Source organism: Pinus tabuliformis, chromosome 9 (assembly GCF_031772625.1).
Source record: "Pinus tabuliformis cultivar Carrire ecotype Pingquan chromosome 9, CPIR1, whole genome shotgun sequence".
NCBI lineage: Eukaryota > Viridiplantae > Streptophyta > Pinopsida > Pinales > Pinaceae > Pinus > Pinus tabuliformis.
Genome location: NC_142307.1, coordinates 127,472,722 through 127,490,738, shown reverse-complemented (window position 1 = coordinate 127,490,738; position 18,017 = coordinate 127,472,722). Strand labels below are relative to the sequence as shown.

General features: G+C 43.0%; 1 protein-coding gene across 4 annotated transcripts in view; it reads left to right on the top strand.

The window, feature by feature from the left end:
* LOC149147425 (uncharacterized) overlaps positions 1-18,017 on the top strand; it is a 241,367-nt gene that overhangs the window by 196,691 nt on the left and 26,659 nt on the right. For all 4 annotated transcript variants that reach the window (XM_089439854.1, XM_089439856.1, XM_089439855.1 and 1 more), the window contains one exon: positions 17,845-17,974. In XM_089439854.1, coding sequence (XP_089295980.1) covers positions 17,845-17,974 — 130 coding nt within the window. The remainder of the gene's footprint in view (positions 1-17,844; positions 17,975-18,017) is intronic.

Here is an 18,017-nt window from a genome sequence, read left to right as displayed (position 1 = left end):
AAGAGGAGGTTTGAGGGTCACTTGGAGAATACACCAAAGTGATCAGTTATTCTATTCTCTAGAGCGGGGTTTTGCTAAGAGAGATAGAATCAGTGATCAACAGCGAGGGGCAGTGAATATAGAAGCAGAGAGGCAGAGAGGGTACTAGGAGAATCAGCGCAGAAGGTGGGAGAGAGGGACGCAGAGCCAGCTAGAGGCCACGCAGAGGTAGCCAGGAGCTGCGCAGTGCCTCAAAGAGCCAGCGTGGGTGACGCAAAGGCTCTAGAGGTTGACGCAGTGCCTCCAGAGGTTGACGCAAGGGTTATTGGGTTGACGTTGGGCTGACACAGGGCCAGGAAGGGCTGACGCAGTCCCTAGAGGTAGACATTGGGGTTTTCGTGGGGCAGATTGGAGCTGGTAGCTGTCGGAGTGTTCATCCGAGGTTTCAGCCAGAATATCTGCTTCCGAGTAGAGAGGTACTACTACCGAGATTATTTTCTGTTGGGTGAGCTGGTTTTTGGCACCCAGAGTGTATTCAGAAATTGCATAATAATAAAACCTTCAGATAGCTGCACCGATTTTACCACATTGGGTTTTTTCTGGGGACATTAGTCCAAAAACAACGATGTCACTTTTGTGCTTGTTTTGTTTCCTTCAGTGGATGATCTGTAATGTATTGAGCATGTACTTGTATTTATTTCCAGTGTTTACATGGTAAATAACTTGTTAATTAACAAAACAAGTAGGTAGGAATAAATTAGTAAAGTACATGAAGGGTTTCTAACAGTTAGACTTAGAAATTCTAACATGGTATTAGAGCGTGGTTGTAGATCACAAGAGAATTGAGGACATCAATCGAACATAGCAACAACAACAAAAAACAATTGTCCCGAGTGACAAAAGCTGTTCCTAGCAGAGTAGGAGCAAGGAAGGGGTGACGCAGTGCCTACGTCATCAAGATTGAGCCAGGAAGAGGCCAGCGCAGAGACTGAGGAGGGCAGAAAAAGATCACGCAGAGCCACGAAAAGACTAGGAGGGTTGACGCAGTTGGCTAGGGGAGCATTTCAGCCAGTACTTGATTGCGCAGAGCCTAGGAGCTCTAACCTTCAGTTTGCTGGGGTTTAGGAGGCTGTGGTTAAGTTGCAGAGTGGAGCTGGTGGGGTATTGTAGTCAGAATAGTACCTAACAGGGCAAGACTAAGAAGGAAGGAGTTGCTGCCGAGGATTTCTAGCCAAGAAATCCGGATCAGTGGTGCAACTGCACTAAGGATAGGAGTGGGGGCATCTCGACATTGGCAGAAGGGTTTCCAGGAGGGAAATCGAGGCTCAGAGGGAGTCACAGCGAGAACTTCTAGAAGGGAAGTAGAGGAACATCGAAATGGTAGTGAACGGGGTAAGAGACTAGTACAGACTGGACGGAGCCTCAAACTTCGTAGTCTAAAAGCCCAGAATCTTGTCTGTTCTAGACAGGAATCGTGTCAAGCACTTCGCCTTGAGGATGATAGCGATCCTAGTTGACCTAGCTAAGGACGTCAAGTACGAGGAGGCAATGGCAAGGTCCAAGAGCATCATCCTTGACGGGGTCAAGGACCATGTAGTACCACATATTGTCGAAAAGGACACGGGCAAGAGCATCATCCTTTATGGTGTCAAGAACCATGTAGTACCACATATTGTTGAAAAGGACACGACAAATGAGATGTGGGAGGCCCTAAAGAAATTGTACCAGCATACTTCTGTGCAGAGAAGGATGCTACTTAATAATCAATTGCGGTCATACTAGATGTAGAAGGGAGAACAGATCGACATCTTCCTTGGTCGATTGAAGGAGATCCGGGATCAGCTGACTTCCATAGGGGCCACGCCAGATCAAGAATTGATGGTGTGAATAGCCCTGAATGCAGTCTCATAAGGCTGGGAGGTGTTTGTCCAGAGCATATTGGGTAGGGTGACCCTTCCAGATTGGGAGGAAATGTGGGTGGCTCTTCGCCAAGAAGAGATCAGAAGGCTAAGCAAGGCAGGAAGCAACGACAAGGGAATCAGGGTCGAGAAGGAGGAAGAGGAGGATGTTGCCCTAGCATTTGAGGGAAAGCAGGAGAAACACAAGAAAAATGACCTCTCCAAGGTCAAATGCTTCCACTATGGGGAACTGGGTCATTATGCGATCCAGTGTCCAAGGAAGAAGAGTAAGGGAGAGGCCTTCGAGACCAAGGCTGCACTAGTAAGGGCAGAGAAGGAAGTGGAAATAGACGATGATTGTACCACGAGTGCACACACACCACTTGAGCGGAAGTGGGGAGACATCGAGCTGTAGTCAGATGGACTACAGGTGATGAGGGGCAGGATCCTTGAGGTACCTAACCTCTTGGATTAGACCTTGCTACGGGAGCCCCAAAGAGGAGTAGCAGTACTGGCGGATGTTAGTAGAGATGGATGCAGATGGAGCGACAAAGGGAGCTACAGTGCAGGATTCCCAACACAGCGTGAGGTAGTAGTGCGAGAAGCACGAGAGTGTTGCACCAGTGCAAGATTGCACAGAGAGGTGTGCAACGATGCGAGATGCATTGAATAGTTGCAGTTGCGCAGAGGTCAGAGAGGGAGCACTTGTTAGTGACAGAGGGAGCTTCAGCATTCGAGAGTGTTTCTAGCCTGACGGAGATGTTAGAGTTGGTAGATCAGTTACTTACTTCTCAGTAATTGAGTTGCAGTGCAACAGTTAGCAGTGGCAGTGCTATGAGCAACATGATGCAATAGGATGAGAGGGAGTTGCCGTACAGATGCAACAATGGCAGTGGCAAGGCCATGGGTAGCAGTACAGGATGCAGCGGTGCAGGTGATGGGCAGCAGGCCTAGCATCGGCACAGGGACCAATGTCGGATAATCAAAGTAATGCTCAGTGAGGAGTATTACTAGAGCATAGTCCTCACTAAGAGGGAGTGTTGATTTGGGGTAGTGTCGGATGTGCTCTAGCCACGAAAATTGGTGGAGAGGCTAAGGCACATGAGATCTCCAATACCCAGAAAGGGTTTGGGCAGATTCTAAACAATTTGGGAGATATTAAAACAATTAATATTTTAAATGGAGTCCCTAAGTCTAAACTTAGGGAAATTAAAATATTAATGTGAATTAATCTAAAACTATGTTAGAATGGTCCAAAAGTCATGGATCAAGCAAGATCTAATCTTAGTCGTTGATTAGGGACTTAATCTTGGCCGTTGATTTGTCAACGAGAAAAGTATAAGAGGAGGCTTGAGGGTCACTTGGAGAAAACACCACAGTGATCAGTGATTCTATTCTCTAGAGCGGGGTTTTGCTGAGAGAGATAGAATCAGTGATCAACTGCGAGGGTCAGTGAATATAGAGGCAGAGAGGTAGAGAGGGTACCAGGAGAATCAGTGCAGAAGCCAGGAGAGAGGGACGCAGAGCCAGCTAGAGGCCACACAGAGGTAGCCAAGAGCTGTGCAGTGCCTCAGAGAGCTGACGCGGAGGCTCTAGAGGTTGACATAGTGCCTCCAGAGGTTGATGCAGGGGTTATTGGGCTGACACTAGGCTGACACAAGGACAGGAAGGGCTGACGTAGTCCTTAGAGGCAGACGCTGGGGTTTTCGTGGGGTAGATTGGAGCTGGGAGTTGTCGGAGTGTTCATCCGGGATTTTAGCCAAAAATCTACTTCCGAGTAGAGAGGTACTACTGCCGAGATTTTTCTCTATTGAGTGAGCCGGATTTGGCACCCAGATTGTATCTGAAACTGCTTAATAAATCAAACCCTTAGATAGCTGCACTGGTTTTCCTGCATTGGGTTTTTTCGGGGACATTAGTCCAAAAACATCAGTGTCACTTGTGTGCTTGTTTCTATTTCCTTCAGTTGATGATCTGTAATGTGTTGAGCATGTACTTGTATTTATTTCCAGTATTTACATGGTAAATAACTTGTTAATTAAGAGAACAAGTAGGTAGGAATAAATCAGTAAAGTGCATGAAGGCTTTCTAGCGTGTCAGACTTAGAAATTCCAACAAAAGCCATTAAGGAATGAAAAATCCCCACAACCCTAAAGCATCTTCAAGGATTTCTCAAGTTGACAGGATATTATCGCAAGTTTGTTAAGATTTATGGGAGAATAGCAGCGCCTCTAACAATATTATTGAAGAAAGATGCATTTTCTTCGACTCTGAAAGTAACTAGGGCCTTTGAACATCTTAAAGAGGTAATGTGCCAAGCACTGGTCTTAGCCACACCAGACTTCACAAAAGCCTTTATTGTGGAATTTAATGCCTCAGGAAATGGAAATGGCGCTATTTTAATGCAAGAAGGAAGACCCATTGCTTTTGAAAGTCGTCCAATTAAGGGAAAGTATTTACTCAAACCTATTTATGAGAAGGAAATGTTAGCAATACTACATGCACTAAAGCAATGGTGACCTTATCTAATGGGAAGACACTTCAAAGTAAAAACATATTATGATAGTCTTAAATACTTTTTGGAACAAAGATTATCTTTAGAAGAGCAACAAAAATGGGTCACAAAGATGTTGGGTTATGACTTTGAAATCATCTACAAAAAAGGGAAACAAAATGTTGTTTTAGATGCACTCTCAAGAAAAGATGAGGATGTCGGAGCATTGCTCTGTACCATTTCTATTATCCAACCTGATTAGATTGTAAAATTTTCTGTTTTCCCACCCCGGTTTTCAGTTTCACCTTATTTCTCCCATGTAGTTAAATGCCCATTCCCATAGCCATACATTTAACAGACTGAAAAAAATAAATATCGCTGAAAACACAAATTCTGGAAATTTTTCAGAGTGCTGGAAATTGCAGAAATAAAAATCAGCGATTAAAAACAGCCATTAAAACACATTAAAATACTGATATTTTTGGTCAACTTGACCCTGGAAAAACCCCCTACAACTCTTGGGGAAAACCAGTTTGAGAGCTCTTCTTTATTTATGGAAAATGCCTTTTTTACAGAGAAAATTTTCAGCAAATAAATTTCAGCAAAAACAGAAATTTCCAGCAAGCAAAACTTATCTGTTTTTAGCCCAACAGACAATCTGAAAAGTGCTGTACAAGCTGTACGGACCGTACGGATGTACGGACTGTACGTACCGTATGGACTGTACGGATTGTACGGACGACCGTACGGACTTGTACGGGCAGACCTCGAAAAATGTGCAGAAAATCGCCTCCTCGATATTCGTGCTGAAAATTATTTTTTCCACTGTTTTGCTCACAAAAACTGCCTTTTTCTGCTTGTTCTTTATGCTGTTCAGATTTGCTGAAGTGCTGCCTGTATGTGTGCCAAACTGCTGCCTCTTTCTCCTCCTTGTCCAGAAATCTCCCTTGCTCTCTTGCTCTCCTTCTCCCAATCTGCTCATGAAAGAATAGTTGATTTTTTTCCTCCTTTTCCTCCCTTAACCCAACCCTAAATGACTTTTGGGTGATCCCTAAATCCAATGGCTGAAATAGATTTAGATCAATGGCTGAGATTAAATGCTCATTTAAATCTCACTTTCTATTTTTTAATTCACCCCACTTTAATAAAGACCCACTTAGTCATTTATTTCCAAAGTCACTTTTCTTTTCTAATTTTTCATTGACTTTATAAAAGTCACTTTAAAATTAGACTTAGTAACTTTATCACTTAAAGTCACTTTCAAATTAGATTTAACTTTATAAAAAATTATAAAGTTACTTTAGGAGAAAAATTAAATTCTTTTGGACACTTTTCCCTAGGCCAAAGATCAAAGCTTTAGGGAACCACCTGTCCTCCGGTACCAAATTTCAACACTCCCTCTTACCGAGGAAGGTGTTCCTCACCACACCCATCTTGTCTCTGAAGTAGACATGCTTGCCCCGTGGTAAGGCTTTGGTAAGAATATCTGCAACCTGCTCATCAGTGGAAATATACTCAAGCTTCACAGCTCCCTTCTGAACATAGTCTCTGATGAAATGATATCTGATCCCGATATGCTTTGACCTGTCATGAAATACTGGATTCTCCGTGAGTTTAATGCAACTCTGATTATCACAGTAAATCACTGAAGGTCTCAACGGCTGACCAAATAAGCCAAACAACATCTTGCGAAGCCAGATGGCCTCACAACTAGCTAGACTGGCTGCCATATACTTTGCTTCCGCTGAACTCAGTGCTACTGACTGCTGCTTCCGGCTGAACCATGACACTACTGCTGAACCCAACCCAAAACAACACCCTGAAGTGCTCTTCCTATCAGAAGCACAACCTGTCCAATCAGAATCAGTGTATCCTGCCAATCTCACTCCATCTCCCTGCCTGTAGTCCAGACCATAATCCACTGTCCCCTGCAAGTACCGCAAAATGTGTTTTGCAGCCACCCAGTGAACCTTCCTAGGCTCACACATAAACTGACTCATCGTGTTGACTGCAAAACAGATATCTGGTCTAGTGTTGACCAAATACATCAAGGAACCAATCAGCTGCCTGTACAATGTGGGATCCACCAACTCGGAATCCGAAGCATGAAGCTTCTTCCAGTTGGTGATCATCGGTGTCGACATGGGTCTACAATCCTCCATGTGGAATCTGCTAAGGATGTCCACAATATACTTCCCCTGCCCCAGGAAGAAATGCCCTTCCTCCTGCCACACCTCCAAACCCAAAAAGTAATGCATCAAGCCGATGTCCTTCATCTCAAACTCCGCCGCAAGATCTCTCTTGCAGTGCTCTATGAGTCTCTCTGCACCTGTAATGATCAAGTCATCCACATACAGCACCAGAATGAGAGGCTCCTCACCAATCACAATAAAGTAAAGGTTCGGATCTGCCTCACTCTTTGTGAAACCCATCCCCTGCAAGTATGCATCTATCCTGGAGTACCAAGCTCTGGGAGCTTGCTTCAGGCCATAAAGGGCCTTCTTCAATCTGCACACATGGGACTCCTTCCCATGCACCTCAAAGCCCTGTGGCTGCTCAATGTACACCTCCTCCTGTATGAAGCCATTGAGAAATGCGATCTTCACATCCATCTGGTGGATCTTCCAACCCATCTCTGCTGCTATCGATATAATGGAGCGGATCGAAGTATATCGAGCCACGGGAGCGAAGGTCTCCTCATAATCAACTCCCTCTACCTGGGAGAACCCTCTAGCCACAAACCTCGCTTTGAATTTCTCAATGCTGCCATCTGCAGCATGCTTTACCTTGTAAAGCTATCTGGAAGTAACCACGGATTTGCCCTCAGGCCTCGGCACCACCTCCCAAACATCATTCTTCATGATAGAAGAATACTCCTCCTGCATGGCCTCTCTCCAGACCTGCTGGCTAGCTGCCTCCTCATAGCTAGAAGGCTCAGAGTCAAGGATGCTGGTAACCATCGCCATATAACTACAAAACCTCTCAGGTGGTCTACTCTCTCTGACCGGCCTCTTCGGCTCAGCAATAGATGTGGCATCTCTCAAGGTGTCCTGAAGCCACTTGGGCTTCCTCTCCCCTGAGCATGCTTCTCCCATAGGAGAATGAAACTCCTCCTCCTCATCACCATCAGTAGCCTGAACTCCTGACTGTCTGTCTGCTGTCCTCCTGCCTGCACCTGAACCTGTAGAAGCTGAGGTACCGTGTGAACTGTCCATCAGTGGACTCCCTAGTGAACTGCTCTGTGAACTGCTCTGCATGCTGCCCGGAGCACCACCCCTCTGGCTCGGCGAGCCACTGCTCACTGATGGACCTGACATCCTCATAGATGTACCTCCGGATCCTCCTGATCCCTACCCACTGGATCCCTGCGACTGACTCAACTGCTGCTGAGGGTCTGGCTGATCTAGATACTCTAACTCCCGTGACCTCCTAAAGGCCCTGTCCTCCTCGAACTTCACATCCCGTCTGACAACAACTCTCCTCTGTGCAGGAATGTAAATCCGAAAGGCCTTTGAGGTCTCACTGTAGCCCACAAAGATACCCTTCTCTGCGGTGGGCTCTAGTTTGGTCCTCTTCTCCTTGGGTATATAGGAGTATGTAATGCATCCAAAGATATGAAGATGACCAAGATCAGGCTTCTTCCCAGAGAAAGCCTCCTCCGGAGTCATGTGCCCCAAGGCACGATGCGGACTCCTGTTCTGCAAGTAAACAGCTGTGTTGCAGGCCTCTGCCCACAAGAACAATGGCAACCCCTGATCATGTAACATGGCTTTAGCAGCCCCTATGATGGATCTGTTCTTCCTCTCTGCAACTCCATTCTGCTGGGGGTTGTAAGGAACAGTGAACTCCCTCCTAATGCCTGCCTCCGCACAATAGTCAACAAACTCTCCAAGGGTGTACTCTCCTCCATTGTCCGACCTCAAGGACTTGATCTTTCGACCTGTCTGAGTCTCCACAAGAGCTCTGAACTCCTGAAACCGCTTGAAGACCTCACTCTTGGTCTTCAAAAAATAAATCCAGGTCCTCCTGGAGTGATCATCAATGAATAACACATAGTACTCATATCCACTCAAGGAAACATGAGACATCCGACCGCTCACATCGGAATGAATCAAATCAAGTATCCCCGTCGCTCTGCTGTCACTGCTGGGAAAAGGGGATTTGGCAAACTTGCCCATCGCACAACCTCTGCAAGTATCAAAGTGATCAGTACTGAAATCTGGCACACCTGTAGTGATCTCCCGCAATGTCCTCAAGGCTCCATGATACATGTGTCCCATCCTGCGGTGCCAAATCTCACACAGCTCAGAACTGCTAGCCAAAAGGGGCTGGAATGCAAACTTGTACACCTTTGCATGGCGTACACCTATCACTCTAGCTGAATCAGCTGGAGTGCCCCCGGGATACATCAACACCTGTCCTCCCCTGAACAGTACCTCATATCCTCTGTCCTCCAAAGCTGAGACGGATATGAGGTTCTTCCTCATCCCTGGCACATAAAGAACATCTGACACTTTCAAGGGAGGTCTGGACTCCCTCTGAAATGTCTGTGTACCCACCCCGACTGCTCTAACAACTCTGTCATCACCGAGTACTACCTCAATATCAGTGCCACTCTCTGAAAGCTCTGAGAAGTACTCCCGGACTCCTGTCATGTGGCGTGAAGCCCCACTGTCCACATACCAGATACCTGTAGATGCTCCGCTAATCGAGGGAAAAGCATGCTCCTTCTGAACCTGTGTGGCAGGTGATCCTGCACTAGAGGACTCACATGTAATGAACGCAAACTCCCGGTCAAAACAACCTGCAAAGTCCTCAATCTCAGCTGAAGCTGCCACATCCTGGTTCTTCCCCTTCTTCTTCTTCTTCTCCGGACACACAACTGCATAGTGTCCCATCTTCTGACAATTCCAACACTTCACTTTGGAATAGTCCTTCTGTGAGTTACCCTGTTTACCTTTACCTTTGCCTTTGCCTCCACTACCGCTTGTGGAAGCCTGCTTCTTCCCTTTGCCTTTCTTGCCTCCTGCCACCAGTGCTACGTCCTCATCCTGCTCAACTGGCTTGGCTGCCCCAAGCTGTCCTTTCCTGATCTCTGTCTGAATACAATCATCCCAAAACCTCTCCCACGTGGGAAGGGTCTCACGTGCACAAACCCCATCAGCAAAGTTCAACCATGAACAGGGGAGGCCATTCACTGCAATACGCACCAACTCAGTGGATGGAATGGCCTCTCCAATCGCTGCCAACTCATCTCTCACATTGGTAATCTTTGTGAGATATCCAGCTGCACTATCATTCCCCATCTTAATGTTCTTCAGCTTCTCCTTCAGGACCATCTTCCGGTTCTCATTGGTACTCTGGTAGAGATTGGACAATGCTGTCCACATCTCATGGGCATTGCTCTTTCCTCTCACATGAGGAATGCAATGGTCTTTGATTCCGTCTAGAATCAGCCTCTTACCCTTGTTGTTCTTTCTATTATAAGCTGCCAACTGAGTAGCATCAGTAGGCACAACAACAGGGTGCTGTGCTGTATGCACCATGATATCCCAGACTTCTGCCTCCTCAAAGATACTCTGCATTCTCTCCTTCCAAACGCTGTAATTTGTATGCCCATCCAACCTATCCTCCACCCTCAATCCCAATGACATCTTGCTGTCCTAAAACTGAAAAATAGCACTGCTGTGGTAAAGATAAAACTGCTGTTTATGAAAAATCAGCTTGCTGGAATTTTCTGAGTGAAAAAATCAGCAGCTGTTTTTTTTTTCCTTTTGCTGTCCCAAACTGCCCTTCAGCACTCAAGCTCTGATACCATGTAAAATTTTCTGTTTTCCCACCACGGTTTTCAGTTTCACCTTATTTCTCCCATGTAGTTAAATGCCCATTCCCATAGCCATACATTTAATAGACTGAAAAAAATAAATATTGCTGAAAACACAAATTCTGGAAATTTTTCAGAGTGTTGGAAATTGCAAAAATAAAAATCAGCAATTAAAAACAGCCATTAAAACACATTAAAACACTGATATTTTTGGTCAACTTGACCCTGGAAAAACCCCCTACAACTCTTGGGGAAAACCAGTTTGAGAGCTCTTCTTTATTTCTGGAAAATGCATTTTTTACAGAGAAAATTTTCAGCAAATAAATTTAAGCAAAAACAGAAATTTCCAGCATGCAAAACTTATCTGTTTTCAGCCCAACAGACAATCTGAAAAGTGCTGTACAAGCTGTACGGACCGTACGGACTGTACGGATTGTACGGACGACCGTACGGACTTGTACGGACAGACCTCGAAAAATGTGCAGAAAATCGCCTCCTCGATATTCGTGCTGAAAATTAATTTTTCCATTGTTTTGCTCACAAAAACTGCCTTTTTCTGCTTGTTCTTTATGCTGTTCGGATTTGCTGAAGTGCTGCCTGTATGTGTGCCAAACTGCTGCCTCTTTCTCCTCCTTGTCCAGAAATCTCCCTTGCTCTCTTGCTCTCCTTCTCCCAATCTGCTCATGAAAGAATAGTTGATCTTTTTCCTCATTTTCCTCCTTTAACCCAACCCTAAATGACTTTTGGGTGATCCCTAAATCCAATGGCTGAAATAGATTTAGATCAATGGCTGAGATTAAATGCTCATTTAAATCTCACTTTCTATTTTTTAATTCACCCCACTTTAATAAAGACCCACTTAGTCATTTATTTCCAAAGTCACTTTTCCTTTCTAATTTTTCATTGACTTTATAAAAGTCACTTTAAAATTAGACTTAGTAACTTTATCACTTAAAGTCACTTTCAAATTAGATTTAACTTTATAAAAAATTATAAAGTTACTTTAGGAGAAAAATTAAATTCTTTTGGACACTTTTCCCTAGGCCAAAGATCAAAGCCTTAGGGAACCACCTGTCCTCCGGTACCAAATTTCAACATAGATAACTGAAGCAAGGGATGAATGGAAGAATGACGAAGAGATGTGGACACTCATTCAAAAGTTGCAGCAAGATGCTAGTACATCTGATACATTTATCTGGAAAAATGATTCATTATGGTACAAAGATCACTTATATCTATATAAGAATACCCAACTCAAACAAAAGATTTTTTTGCAATTGCACACGTCTTCCTTAGGAGGGCACTTAGGATTTTTAAAAACTTACCACAGGATCAAGAAAGATTTTTTTTGAGATGGCTTTAAATTTGATATTCAGAAATTTGTGGTAGAATGTTTGGTTTGCCAACAAAATAAATTTGAGACAATTAAGATCCCAAGTTTGTTACAACCTTTAGCCATTCCAAGTTAGCATTAGGAGGAGGTCTCAATGGATTTTATCACAGGTTTACCCAAGTATGAAGGAAAGAGTGTCATCATGGTGGTAGTTGATAGACATACCAAATATACACACTTTGTGCATTATCTCATCATTTTAGAGCAAGCACAATTGCTACTGCATTTATGGAAACAATTCAAAAGCTACATGGAAACCCAAAGATTATTGTAAGTGACAACGATCCCATTTTCACTGGAAATTTTTGGATGAAATCATTTTCTTGTCTTTGTACTCAATTAGCTCATAGCTCATCTTATCATCCTCAATTTGACGGGCAAAATGAGATAGTGAACAAATGTTTGGAGGGTTATCTTTGTTGCTTTGTATCTGATAAACAAACACAATGGGTCAAGTGGTTACCTCTGGATGAATGGTGGTATAACACTTCCTTCCATACTGCAGCTAGAATGACCCCATTTATGGCACTTTATGGATATCGTCCACTGTCCATCACATCATCTTTAAGAGAAAATTCTAAGGTTCGAGCAGTGGAAGATCACATCGAGCATCAACAACAAGTTTTCCAACTCTTAAAGGATAACCTCACTCGCGCAGAATTGAATGAAACAACAGGTAGATCAACATCGCAGTGAAAGAAGTTTTGATGTTGTAGGCGACTGGGTATTTTTAAGGCTACAACCATACAAACAAATGTCCTTCAAGCAAGCTAAGAAGGTTAATAAATTATCACCCAAGTATTATGGTCCTTACAACGTGTTGCAAAAGATTGGTACTATGGCATACAACTTGGAGCTACCTGCATCTTCCTGAGTACACCCAGTTTTCCATGTTTCATGCTTAAAGAAGGTTATCAGTGACAAGCTCCCAGTTCAAATAGTATTGCCAAAAGTTAAGAACAAGGAAAAATCATATTGGAGCCTGAAGCAGTCACGGAAACAAGAACTCGACAGCTACAGAATTGATCAATTTTAGAGTATCTCATTAAGTGGAAGAACTTACCCACTGAAGATTCCACATGGGAGGATGAGACTTTTATACAAAAGCATCCATAACTACTCAAGCGTTTAGGACAACACTTTTTTGAAGGAGAGTTAGGCCCCTATAATACTAGTGCAGCCCCCTTATTGTTATTATTGGTGTAGCTCCCTTATTTTTATTGTTAGTGTAAGCACTATTGTTATTGTTGTGCCCATGTAGCCCCATATTGTTATTGTTGTGCCCCATAGAAGCCCACTATTTTTATTGTTGTGCCCTTACATTATTATTGTTATGTAGGCTCTGATTATATTGTGACCCCTTAGACTCTTATATATACCAAGGAGGTCTTGTTATTTGTATCATCCAAGAATTGCTCATTTATGTGATGTATAGAAGGTTGCCCCGTCGAAGAGGCTAATTTTCAAGTCGTTGATCTCTCTTTTCTTCTATTTTGTGATCTGGTTGCATAACAATATTAGAATTGGATGATAAAGCGATCTTTCATAAAACATAGTAGTTCGAGGTTTGTAAAATGTGTTGTTTATATATGTTTTATTAGGGATTGATGTATAAGGCAAGTGCAAAGCTATATAATTTTTTTTGGGAATGCTTGTGTTAAAATTAGTTATGTGAATAAAGAATGTAAACTATAAACTGTGCTTTTCTATTTCAACTTCATCATTAACTATTTGTTGTTGGTAAATTAATTGACTCTGGTCAAACATACTTACATAAGATATACGGTTTGTTCAATTTTACTGTTAGTTGTTTTTGAGAACTTGAATCTATATATTTGTAGTTGTGTGTTGATTTTCCTAGTATCTCAAATAAGGTGTATGTCTAATCAAGATCATAAACACACTAAAATACACAACTTCAAGCACTTTGCGCAACGAAAATGTAACATTTGTGAATCAATGAAAGTACACAAAATTTTGTAGGCCCAAAACTTATTTTTTATTAGTCCTTCAATAAAACGAACATATGGCTCCTGTACCAAGATTCATGGCCCTTACAAAGCCCCGATACAAGACACTAGCATACACAATATATACTAGGGCTTGAGGAGAATTCCTTTACCCTCAATCTGCCCAAAGAACAATGATAAAAATAATAAAATTATTTGCTGATGTAGATCCTTCAACAATAGTCCTTTCAACCCTCTTTTGTCTTGACACTTGGCAGTCCTTTGCTTCCTTTCTCACAAAGAAATTTTCTCCTTTAAAGTCTCTGCACACCAACTGCTCACAAGGGATTTTCTCCTTCAGATCTCTTGCACAATCATCCTAAATCAGCTTTGCTTCTCAGAGTGGCTTAGTCCTTCAAGTCTCTATACAATCAACCCTTAAACCAACATTGTCTAATCCTTCTTGATGAACAGATTACAACCAACACAATCATCAATCACTTACACGAACAACAAGCTTTTCACAGGTCATTCACAGTACTGAGGCAACTCGGGCCTGCTGTCCAACCTCCTGAGGTTTTTTGGCTTCCTATTAGGCTTGCAACCTAATCAATGACAGCTCAGCTTCCCTTCCATCACTCAAATATCCTCCTCCAAGACTCGGTTGGCATATTTTAAGCTAAGAGTCCTCTTTCGTTCAACAATCTGAGGCCTTGTAGCCACTCTAGGGCTTTGGGCCCCTATACTGAACAAAGCTAAAGCTTCTTGGTCTGCTTCTTAGGGCTTTGTCCATTTCTCTACAGCATAAACAAACTCCCTTTAACACATCCTGCTCTTCTTGACACAAAACATATTCAACCTCTTTCACTTTGACAGATACCCTATTCAACACAAAAAATATACCTAAGCTCGTTCTTCCTTGAGGATCTGTGGTTTCGTTCTTTGCTATTCAACACAGGAATGATTGTTGTGTTGTGTTGAGACCTCTCCTAGGTCTCTTATATTAATGCCTCTCTAATTATTAACTTAAGAGCCCTTAACTCCATTAAAGTGCCACTACAACAATAATTAGAATAAACAGTAATTAACTTTAGGTCTTTAGCCCACCAGCTTAGGTACTTTTGCCACAAAGATCCATTTTCATGGGTCAAATCCACATAAACCTATTAACCCAAGGTTTGTGGGAGTACCTCCCAAGCTACACTTTTCAACACTCCCTCTTAGTGAGAGAGGTACTTCCATTCCTCAAAAGCATTTCGTCTTCCCATATAGGCCAACAATCACCCTGCACAACTACTCTCCATTCATCACATAGCCTTGTCATCCATCACACAAGCATAGCCTACAGTGTGAACACTGCTCTTCTTGGAATTGTCCCCACCACTGGAAGCCTCACGCTTCATGGTCTCCTCATAGGCCTTCATGTCGTTCCAAGGTTCCTCCTCGTTAGGTGTAGAGGTATCCTTTCTTCCCTTTGACGATGCACTCTTCTTGGGTTGTGGATTCTCCCTCTAAACTTGCAAACTTCCTCTCAAACTCGATTCCCTTTGAGTCTCAACCTTCTTCTTCCCTTGATCTATAGGCTTTCCCTTCAACCTATATAAACCCTTTTCCCTGACTCCAAAGATTGCTCTTGTGGAGTTAGAGCCTCTGGGCTTGAGCATCACTTTCCCATCTCGGAATAATACTTCAAGCCCCTTAGCCTCAATCGCTGAGATAGACAACATATTTCACTTGAGATCTAGTACCCACAATACATCTTGAACTCATAGCAACCCACCTGACTCCATCTTGAATGGTATAGCCCCTATCCCTTTGACAATTTTCTGACTCTTATCACCAATCTTCACGTGCAAACTAGATTCCCACTCAGTCAAGGTCTCAAATTCTTCCTGCGATCATGTCATATGCTTCAATGCTCTGCTATCAATGAACCAACCACCCTCAACAATGTGGTGCTCTGAGAAATGAGAAACTAGAGGAATATCATCATCGAATCTTCTTGCGAAATCATCCTACTCAACTGCAGATGAAGCAAATATTGGTGTCTCTTTCTTCCTCTCATTATCTCCTTTCTTCCTACGTGGACACTTACTAGCATAATGACCATGCTCGCCACATGTGAAACACTTCACTTTTCTCAAGTCCTTGCCATCATTGAACTTCCCCTTGCCTTTCATCTTACTAGCAAGAGCCATATTCTCTTCATCAGAATTCTACTTTTGAAGATCCTTGTCACAAAATTCTTCTTGGATGAAATCATGCCATAACCTGCTCCAATCCGACAACTTGTCTCAAGCAACTATTCCTTTGATAAATGGCTTCCATTCCTCGGTGAAACCCTTCAAAGCAGTCCTCACTAACTCAAAATCTAGAACATTATCTCTGATGGCAGCTAGCTCCTCACGAACTTGAGAAATCCTTGTCAGATATGGAGCCACACCCTCATCATCTAACATCTTGGTGTTCTTGAGCTTATCTCTCAATACCAACAACCAGTTCTCGTTCTTGTTTTGGAACAAGTCCTGAAGATCCTTCCACATCTCACGTGCAGTGTTCTTCCCGGTTAGATGAGGTATCAAGTGATCCTTTACACCTTTTAGGATGATCAGCTTAGACTTCGCATCCAACTCTTCAAACCTCGCCAACTCATCAAGAGTTGTTAGATTTTGAATCTCCTTGTCAGCAAAATCCCATATTTGCTTCACTAACAAGACTAACCTGATCCTCTCTTTCCAAGGGCTATGGTTGGACAACTCGTCCTACCTGTCCTCACATCTTATACTAGCACAAATTTTCGACATATTGTTAGTCCTTCAACAAGAAGTCAACCTGTCAACCAGCTCCCTCTTAGGCTGCTTCCTTATGTACACTCTGATTCAACTATCCCTTCAAAGTAGCTCTGAAACATGTTGATTTTCCTAGTATCTCAGATCAGGTCTATGTCTAATCACGATCATAAACACACTGAAATACACAACTTCAAGGACTTTGCACAGCAGAAATGTAACAGCAGTGAGTCAATGAAAGTACACAAAATTTTGAACCAAAACTTGCTTTTGTTAGTTCTTCAATAAAACAAACATAGGGCTCTTGTACTAGGGATCATGGCCCTTACAAGATACTAGTATACATACTATATACTAGGGCTTTTGAATCTCCTTGTCAACGAAATCCCATATCTGGTTCACTAAAAAGACTAGCCTGATCCTCTCTTTCCGAGGGCTAATAGTTGGACAACTGTCCAACCTGTCCTCATATCGCAGACTGGCACAAATTTTCGACATGTTGTTATTCCTTCAACAACAAGTCAACCTATCAACCAGTTCCCTCTTAGGCTGCTTCCTTGTGTACACTCTGATTCAACTGTCCCTTCAAAGTAGCTCTGAAAACCATGTTAATTTTCCTCGTATCTCAGATCAGGTCTGCCTAATCACGACCATAAACACACAAACACCCAACTTCAAGCACTTTGCATAGCGGAAATGTAACATCAGTGAATCAATGAAAGTACACAAACTTTCGTAGGCCCAAAACTTGGTTTTTTTAGTACTTCAATAAAACAAACGTAGGGCTCCTGTACCAGGGATCATGGCCTTTACAAAGCCCTGATACAAGACACTAGTATATACTATACACAGTATATACTAGGGCTTGAAGACATTTCTTTATCCTCAATCTGTCCAAAGAACAATGGAAAAAATAACAAACTTGCTGATGTAGATCCTTCAACAACAGTCCTTTGAGCCCTCTTTTGTCTTGACACCTGGCACTCCTTTGCCAATTTGCTCCTTTAAAGTCTCTGCACACCAGCTGCTCACAAAGTCTCTATTCAATCAGCCCTTAAACGAGCACTGTCCAATCCTTCTTGATGAACATATTACAACAAACACACTCAGCAATCACCTACACAAACAACAAGCTTCTCACAGGTCATTCACAGTACTGAGGCAACTCGGGCCTGCTGTCCAACCTCCTGAGGTTTCTCGGCCTCCTATTAGGCCTGCAGCCTAATCATAGACAGCTCAACTTCCCTTCTATGACTCAGATATCCTCCTCCAAGACTCGGCTGACATCTTTTAAGGTCAGAGTCCTCTTTTGCTCAGCAATCTGAGGCCTTGTGGCCACTCTAGGGCTTCGGCCCCCTGGACAGAAAAGAACAAAAAAGGTAGATGATTTGCTAGTCCCGAGTTCCAATGTTGCAATAGGTGTTACTTTACCAATTGGAGGATGATGAAAACTTCAGTTTTTCACATTGGAAATTTATTTATACGTTAATATTTCTCACATGGCATTAAAATTAACAGGTGGACTCTTGAAGCAACTGATCAGTTGGAGCCAAGGAGGAGTGCTTTGGAAGATGATTTTGAGGAGGAAGAAGAAAAAGAAGAGGAAGACCAAACACTGGTTGGCTTGGATTCACTTGCTTTAGATAAGGTTGCTATCCATCATCACTTTGGGTTGCATGTCTAACTTTTTG